Genomic DNA, 9,354 nt, shown 5'->3' on the forward strand with positions numbered 1-9,354 from the left:
GAACCATAGGCGCTTCTGGATGAGAGGAACATTGTGGGAAAAGCAGCACTTTGTAGCACCAAGCTTTTAAGCACCCCCAAATGGCTGCCGTGGGAGATTAAACGATTTCTCAAACATACATGGGAAAATCTAAACAACAATATTTTTGCTTTTGATGAGAGAATCACATTGTAACATAATATAAATGTTTTTAAAAAAAATTAACATAGTACTCCTGTTTTAGCAACAAATAAAAAATTAAGGTGTACTTTTAGCTTCAGGCAAATTAAGAGAGAATTTGCAGCTCCAAAGCTGCAAATAATATATAACAAAATATTGAAATTTGCGTGTGTTTACTCCTTGTGTTCTGTGCCACCACTGAAATAATAATAATAGTAAAATGAATTTAAAAAAACAAAACACTGGCCGCACCTTGGCCACCTCAATTAAACATGGTCTAGAACCGCCAATGGGTCTAACAGTAATCACCTGGGTGAGGCTGTGAAAGTGAACTCAGCTCTCTAAAGAAAAACCAACAAAAATTTTTTGATTAATCACAGGTAATCATTTTTAATTTTTGCTGAGGTCACGTGTGAGTTATAATTTTAAACCTTTTGTGCAAAACAGAAGAGAAAGAAAGAAAATTAAAGAATAACAGCAAAGAAAACAAACAAAAAAAAAGAACTTTGTTTTTTACTTTCCACAGCTTGTGACTTTACCTCAGCGGTGCGTAATTGTTCAGAAATTCACAAAATCAATAAGAATTCAGATAGGACACCTATCAGGCAGCCGGAATCCAGCTCTGCTCACATGAGCTGAGGGCTGCTGGACAGAGAATAGCCAACTCCTGCCGCCATGACTAAAACAACTGTAACTTCGGGCTAAATGCCAGACTTAGCTGTGCTGGGAAGGCGTGGGGATATCATGGAAGTGACTTACCTAGGCGTGTCGTCAAACACGCAGTACATTTCGACACTCTCCTCGCCATATCCAAGTTAATGTAACTCTGTGATTCTTAGGTTTCAACAAGAGGGCTACAAGGAAGGATAATGGAACTGCTTCATACAGGCACTAACATGTAAGTTGTTTGTATTACTTTTTAAATCGTAATACTGCGATTTAGTTATGATAACGGAAATATGCAGAGAAAAGTTTGCAAAAAGATTGTATTCAATATTTTCGTTTTTGAATAAACACGCAATCTTGTCTATTTGAATCATGATCATGTGTTCTCTACCAAAAAACATGTAGATAAGAGAATGACCTGTGAATATAGTCTCTGACGCAAACTGCAGTATCGCTTATTCTATGCTAAGGGACCTCTTGGATTGGAGTTGTGTTATTGTAATTAATATTAAATGCATTGGAAAGAGACTAAAGATTAAGTGATTTTAATAGCTATAAATCAGTTCTATATCCAGTTTCAGCTCAACTTTCCGTTTTGGAACATGTCTTAAAAATCAATTGTACTACATAAGATAACGTTATGCATGTGTTAAACAAGATCATTAAGGTTCCCTTAACCTTCTGAGACATTCAAAGATGCAAGCAGCAAATCCCCCTGCTCCACCACCACCACCTCCACCGCTACCACCACCTCCTCCACCACCACCTCCAGCTCCTGGACTTCCCCAGCATGGAGGTGGCACCATGGATTGGGGAGACCGACGGCGGTCCAGGATGCGCAATTTTAACTGGGAAGCTCTTCCCAAACACAGCGTGATTGGAAAGCATAACATATGGACCTCAGATAAGACCGATGGGCAGTATGAGCTGGACACGGATCACATGGAAGAGTTGTTTAGCCACAAACATGGTCAGCAACATCCAAAGGCCCTGAACCGCTCAAGTGTGAGGGGACAGCTACCTTCTGGCACTGGAGGAGAGATGGTGAGTTTACCCAGATGGTGGTCTGCTAGATAACTTCTCATTTAGAAACTGGAGATCAAGGGGTTGAAACCATGCATTGAAATGTTGGGGAATTTTGTTGTGGTTTAACATTTAGATATGAAAACATGTTCCTTTGACCTCGATTGATTTTCTTTCTCCCCCTGGGCTTACATGTGAGATAAACAGAAAACATCCCTTCAAATTCTTTCAGCCTCATGTGCTGGAAATTAATTTTTAGAAATGGACAGAAGTTATCTCTTGTTTAGTTGGTTAAAATAAAGTAGGATTAAAAACATTTTTGAGGCCTTTTAGCTGTTTCCATGAATTGAATTAAGTTTAGAAAACAGTAATCATAGGAACATTGTGTATGGCTGTAGGGTCACTCAGTACAAGGGTGGAGTCTCCCTATTGATCATGTTTGCCAAAGGAAGGAATAATTGTCTCTTTAGAGAACAGTAGAGTCTATAGTGACCTCCTTATGCCATACATTTCCTCTGTCTATAAATAATCAAGCTAATTTGAAGGATTCCAGTTTTGTTGTATAAAATGGACTGAAATATGTTCCCAAACTTTGACTTTGTCATATGTAGCTTCTGTCATATGTAGAACCTTAAGTAAATGTTGTTTCAGAATACAAGGCTATCTTTACTCAGACTGTTCAATAGAAACAACTCACAGAAACCTTAACCTTTGGAATCGTCTGTCTTTTTTTGGAACGCAGAGATGTATGTGATAGAAAAAGATGCTTCTCAAGCCAATAGTGAAATTATCTTAACAACTGACTCAACTGAGTTTTAGCTGTCTTTGTCTGTTTTCATTTCCAGGTTACCATCCTCTGCTCCAAACGAAGCATTAACATTGGAATATTCCTGAAGCAGTTCAAGCGGTGAGTCAGAGGCTGTGCTTTTAGGGTGTAAGTGTTTTTGCTCAACAATTTCTTCATACTGAAGGGTAAAACAACACATAATGAAACAGATAAATTTGTGCTTGACATGGCTACATGACGCTCACAAGCCTTTGAAAGACAACATGCCCAGACAGGTCTGATCCATGCTGTGTGACCTCCCTGTGGTATTTAGTGCAGATCAGTAACTGACAGTCTTGTAAGTGTATTGTCTGAAGCTGTTTGGCAACCACAACAGACCCAGCAAGAAATGGAACTGTATCATTGTTTATCCTGTAAAACATCTGCAAGTAAACTGACAGGCTATTCTACTGCAGTGCAAACAGAAAATGTAGAAGGCTTGTTATGTCGTAAGCATTTTTGTAGCATAGATTCTTCCATCATTTCTTATCCCTGTACAGCATTTCTCTTCCTTATGATTGAAGTCAGGTTTTTGCAAACCATTATGCACAGGTAGAGGCTTGTAAATGTCATAAACTCAAGTTTTCCAAGCATACAAAAGGATGGTCTTAACATGGACTTATAGCTCATCAGTCACAGGCCTACACAAGCATTAATTACACTCTGATTGGTTATGACTGGTGATCTCTCCACCTCCATCCACAGCCCTGTGAAGGATCTGATTCAGGACATTCAGTTGGGAAATGGGCTCAGTTTTGGCACAGGAAAACTTCGGGAAATGTGCAAGCTGCTGCCAGATGAAGGGGAGGTATTTATTTTAATTTGTTTTATTCATTTTGCACAGTTTCAATAAAGGTTTACCAATGGGAAAACAAATTGCTTGGTTTTATTTTTCATTTATTCAGATGAAGCAGTTGGTCGGTTTTAAAGGTGACGCATCAGCCCTCCCTGAAGCTGATCTGTTTATGCTAATGCTGACAAAGATGCCCAGGTAAGCAGCTAGACGATACCTCTATGAACAGCAGATTTAAAATGTACATTTCAGATTCAGAACTGAAAACTGAATTTTCTAATCTTTTTTTACAAATGAAAACCTGAAATATCTGCCATGCGTTCATGTTAAGCCCCCTGTGACTCAGAACTTTACAGAACAATATTTTACTGTAAATTATAGCTGACTGATGCTCTCCTTTCCTCATTTTTCAGTTTAAGTAGACAGCAATGTCTTAGTTGGTTTGTGCCATAATATTTCATCTTTTTTTCAATTGATGAATTGAACATTGCTCTGTGAGACGTTGAAAGCTTGGGATGTTGTCTTAACCTATTCTTTAAATGTCTCCCCAACTTTATCCCTGACGAATCAAAAGGACCAAATGGGAGGCTAAAAATGCACACTGTGCTTTTCATATTTCAAAATCACGCACCATTTTTTTTTCTTTATAATTTTCTTAATACTTTGTGTTGTTTTATGAGAGAAAGTCATTGTAAAATGAGTAGAAGTGTGTTGCTATAATGTGACAAACCAGTTGAAAAGTTCAAAGAACTTCTTCAAGGCTGGCTAACAGTTGGTTTACATGTGGTCTGTTAGTTATGAAGAGCGTCTGAGCTGCTTGGTGCTGAAGGAGGAATTCTTCACTCTCATGAAGGAAATAAGAGGATTCATTGATACGCTCACAGAAGCTGGAAAAGGTATTGTCGTTTGAACTAATTTCATAATAAACATGACTGATAAAGTAGGACTGGAAATGTTTGAGTTTCACTGCTAACGCTGTATTTCTTTTGTAGAGCTGTTGGAGTGTAATAATTTACACTCTGTCATTCGCTTGGTGCTGAAAACAGGAAATTACATGAATGCTGTAAGCAGTTAATTTGCACTCTCGATGTATTGGAGAACGTTCCTTTGTGTTTTGCATTACTGACCTGTGTTTATTTGCAGGGGGGCTACGCAGGCAGTGCAGTTGGCTTCCGTATGTCATCTCTCCTGAAATTGGCAGATACCAAAGCAAACAAACCTGGAATGAATCTCATGCATTATGTAGTGATGGCAAGTAGTTTTAGTAGTATTAAACCATTCTCTGTAAACTCAAAAGTAGTATTTGAAAATCCTGATTGATCAGCAGTTTCTGAAATAATTAGAGCCTAGATGCCTAAATGTGCTGAGTGGCTGCTTTGTGACTGGCTGATTCATTAAATTTTTCCAAACAATGAAACAGATTCAGCTAATAAATAGTCTGTGATAAAATTTTTGAAGAAATAGGATTCTTAAGATAAATTCTGTGTTTATTACAGCAAGCAAAGAAGGTAGATGTGGCACTGCTGAAATTTCCAGACCAACTCAAACACATTGAAGCTGGATCAAGGTAAAAGTTAGCAAAATAATCCTCTTGTCCTTATATTTGGGATGCAGTCAAAATGTTGATGAATATTTTAACATTATTTCAGGATAATTAAAGGTGACATTGAAGCTGAGATTGAAAGACAGAAGAAGAAATTACAAGTCGCCAAAGGAGACACTTTGAAACTGGAAGAACTAAAAGAGCAGATGGAAGGTTTTCTAAAGGTAACCCTTACCTTCAGCAGTGGGAAATGTTGAACATTGTCTTAATTCTGAATAAAACTATGAATCCATTTTCTAATTACTTATTTGGTTTCAATTTAGAAAGCTGATGTTTGTTTGGGAGAAGTAGAGACTCAGTTTGAAGAACTTCAGGCTGTAAGTGACTCTGTGGCTGAGTACTTCTGTGAAGACTCCAAGACTTTTAAGCTGGAGGAATGTTGTTCTATCTTTCATTCTTTCTGCCAAAGGTTTATCCGGGCTGTGCAGGTAAATCTACACACTGGCATATCTCTTGTCTTTGCTATACAACAAACAATCTTGCTTTGATTCATTAACGTGGAGATGTTTCTGCAGGAAAATAAGGCCAGAGAGATGGCAGAGATGAAACGGAAACACATCAATAGATTAGAGAATACAGCCAAGCGCCGTTCCACTGCTACTTGTTCAAGTAGAGACAAGGAAATGGAGGGAATTGCATTAGAGTATGTTCTACAGAACGCCCTAACTAATCGCGTCTCTAGGAGGAAACTGGGGAAGCCTTCGTCAAGCAATGACAGCCCCACAAGAGGGAGTCCAGTTAATGGGAGCCTGTCAGAAATCAATTCTCAGACAAACTTTTCAAATGGAACACTACACCACAGGAACACTTTCAGAGCCAAAGATATGGTCAAAAAAGAGTGGAATTCTGCGTTTGAGCTCACAGAGAACTTTCCTCAAAAACAAGAACAGTCACATGTTCAAGAGAATAACTCTAAGAACATAGATGCCTTTGAAGAAAAGACAAAACCGTTGGACAAAGTGTATTCCCAGGATTCAATGAGCCAATCTAAAACAACCCACAGTCTTCCCAAAATAAGATCTATCTCTGCCACTTCTGAAGATGATGAAGAGGAAGATATACAAGACAATAATGAGGAAGAGGTCCAGAAGCTGCGTGAAGCTGCTAGAAAGGTTTTGAAGTACCAGAACAGTCGTGGAAGTTCTTCCTCTATGGATCACTCTCTGGAAAACCAGAAATCCCCTCCTGTCAAGAAGACCTTGGCTCGCCAGCTTACCTTTGACGAGGAAACGCAAAGGTATCCTGGAGACCCGACCCATGAGGATTTGATTCAGTTTTTGCTTGGCCCACAGTCCTCCACAAAACGCAATCTTGGCCGCCGACACACTGTTCCGACAAAAGTTTCTGAAACTCAAAAAGAGAAAGAAAATGCACAGACTCAATCTTCATCTAGAAGTCCAAATCCTTTGGCACAAATCAAGGAACCCCAGCAAAGACAGGATGTTGAACGCACACCTTCAAAAGAGGCATTTGATTTCACTGACATTTCAAACAAGATAAAAAAATCTCATAGTCTGGATCAGAATTCTCCATTGGCAGAAAAGAAAAATAAACCACGTGATTCCTTGGACCAAGTTTCAGACACAGGGCTTCCGGAAAACCAAGGACAAACGTCAATGGAGTGCACAGAGAGCCACCAACACACTAATGTTGCAAACATTCTTCCCAGGAGTGTGTGGTTAAAGACTGAGAGCTCTGGATTTTTTTTCAGTTTCTTGAGACGCTTTGGAGACATAAGCAAATCACCGAGCAGCAAAGAAGCTGCTCTTAAAAGCACAGATTCAAGTGTGTAGGCTTTATATTTAAAAAATGATGGGAACGGTTGTATTAATTTAAAATATAACTTATGTGTTATTCAATCAGACATGAATATAGTTGATTTGTTGTTATATTATAGTAGTGTAGCTTATTAATTTTTGATTTTGATAGAAAGATAATGGTATGAAAGGAAGTTGTGAAAAATTGTTTGGGGAATGTTTTATTAAGAGAAGACATTTTGCATGTTCTACCACTAGATGGCGAGAGTTAACATTGATTGAGTTGAATATAGATTCATTGAAACTTTGCAGGTAGTTTGTAAGTTGCTGATTGCTAAAAAAGAAGGAGACACACGGACTGCAAGATATTTACATTTATTTTAAAGATAATTGTGACATTTTTGTTTTATTGATGACATTTACATTCAATCACATGTTGGATGAATTAAAAAAATGCTTACATTGTGTGCCTTGGTCTGGGAAAAAAGGAATGATGGAACAGAAAGTACAGCAGAGAAAGTGATGAGAAGGTTAAAGTTAAGAGATTCTGACATTGAGAAATGAAAATATGTTAGGAATTTTATTTGTTTTTTTGTTTTGTTTTTTTCTTTAGTGATTGTGTGTAATGTCTGCTTGTTTATAGTTTGGCTAATTTGACATGGAATTATGATTTTATTTGTAAGCTCTCATTCCTTTGATTCTCAGCCTCTGGTTGCTGATGAAGCTCAGTAAAGGAGCAGCCGCTTGTCATTTCGCTCAGTCACGCTGAATTCAGCTATTGTTTTTATGTGAAATGGGTCAGTGTTACAAAGGCTGTCTGTATCTGAGCAGAGCTGAATGAGGGCCAGTATCTGTCAAAGAAAAGAATGCAGATTCTAACTTGAGAAGATATGTTTAATATTGTTACAAAAACTTTGACACTGTAAAAATGATAACAGAACCTGTTGTCATACAAAACAGCTAAATTTCCCTTTAATTTGGGAAAAAAGGCAAAAGCTCACAGAAGCTCCAATCTTTTGTAACATACATGGAAGTTACTAATTTACGTTGAACTTTTTTGAATATCTCACCATTTAACGTAGAATATAGAACCTTTTTACTATTATTTGCTGGTTCCAATTATGCGCGATGATGCAATGAAAATGAGTAAAATATTTGGAATTATCAGATTGATAGCTGTTATTCTTTCTTTCAAAAAGATTATTGAAATGACTGAAATATCAACTTTAAAATGATAAAAAATGAAAACATTGTGTACCATTTTATCTTTGTAACTTTTTCTATATGTAGAAATAGGTCATTTAGAAAATAGGATTTGTATGCATGAATAAGCAGGAGTCATGTCCAGCGTCCAGCTTACTATATTTATGTATATTTATGATCAGAAATTCCATACAGATTTGTACCTTCATTCAAAAATGTTAATTATTTAATACTATGTATAATATGTGATTATTTTTTTTAATTGAGTTTGATTTATTAAAGATGTGTAAAAAGTTCTTTCCTTATTTGTATATTGATGTGAGGCCGTCTCAGTCCTAGTGATCTGCTGCTGTCAGACTGCAGCAGCATTCTTGACTAAGCTGGAGGCAGTCTCTATGGCAACACCGAGTTGGAGTGTAAAACCAATGAAGTCTGTGTTTGCCCTTTACCTCAGACCCCAACCCCCAACAAATTCCCCACTGAATGTATCAGCTCACTCATCACAAACACAGTACAGGACATCATCATACAGCTGCACCTTCTGACATCCATGTGTTTGCCAAAGAAGATACAGTATTTTGACCTTCTTCTGAAGTAAAACTTTGGATTCATAGGTGTTGTGCACAGTTTTTTCTTTAGAAGTTTTGAATCTTATGGGAAGTTTTTTATCTTCAACATGCTAATTGAAGATAAGTATGTCCAGTACAGCTTCAGTCAATATTTTTTATGCAGTGTATGCATAAAAAATATGCTTTCCTTAGTAAAAGCAGACTCATCCAGTGATATGACCTGATCTGTTTTTGTTAAAAATATTCAGCTGTATTGTGTAGTTACAAGAAGGTGCAAACACACCTGCTTTCTTGTTTGGAGTCCTTTTTGAAGTCTTTTTAAAGTAAATTCTGATATGCAAACTATTCAAAACACATATGTCATATCCTTGTCTCCAAGCCAACCCTTTGGTCTGGAGCCCTTCAAGCAAATCCTCCACTGTTTTTTTTTGTTTTGTTTTTTTTTGTGTGTTTTTTTGTTTTTGTTTTTAGGGTATTTCAATAATTGTGCCACATTCCCACTTTGCAGGCCTGGAAAAAGTCTTAAAACATTTTTAGGGTTGGTGGACCTAGTTTATATTCATAAATGATTTTAGAAATTATGGAACTTTAAAATAAAAAAAATTTAAGTGCCAAAAATCTATACTTATCCATCATTTTTTTATACTTTGCTTTAATGATAGAAAGTTGGATGTTATAAAAGTTAATGTTTTTAAGAAAAAGAAAATGGTGATTTAATATACAGTAATTGGACATTAAAATGCTCCAGGGAAGGA

The 9,354-nt window shown here is 37.1% G+C and overlaps 1 protein-coding gene across 2 annotated transcripts; it reads left to right on the forward strand.

The window, feature by feature from the left end:
- Positions 1 to 490: 490 nt before the first annotated feature.
- On the forward strand, positions 491 to 8,325 carry LOC122832089 (FH2 domain-containing protein 1-like). 2 transcript variants are annotated; one of them, XM_044118486.1, is made up of 13 exons: positions 491 to 539; positions 999 to 1,057; positions 1,512 to 1,869; positions 2,694 to 2,755; positions 3,380 to 3,482; positions 3,580 to 3,665; positions 4,263 to 4,363; positions 4,460 to 4,530; positions 4,611 to 4,718; positions 4,964 to 5,034; positions 5,117 to 5,234; positions 5,334 to 5,498; positions 5,586 to 8,325. In XM_044118486.1, the coding sequence occupies exons 2-13, from the start codon at positions 1,029 to 1,031 to the stop codon at positions 6,861 to 6,863; spliced, it is 2,550 nt and encodes an 849-aa protein (XP_043974421.1). In that variant the 5' UTR covers positions 491 to 539; positions 999 to 1,028; the 3' UTR covers positions 6,864 to 8,325. The 2 variants fall into 2 exon arrangements, with proteins under 2 accessions (XP_043974421.1, XP_043974422.1); XM_044118487.1 differs by lacking the exon at positions 491 to 539 and having other exon boundaries at positions 754 to 1,057; positions 1,484 to 1,869.
- Positions 8,326 to 9,354: the final 1,029 nt, after the last annotated feature.

Source organism: Gambusia affinis, linkage group LG06, assembly GCF_019740435.1.
Source record: "Gambusia affinis linkage group LG06, SWU_Gaff_1.0, whole genome shotgun sequence".
NCBI lineage: Eukaryota > Metazoa > Chordata > Actinopteri > Cyprinodontiformes > Poeciliidae > Gambusia > Gambusia affinis.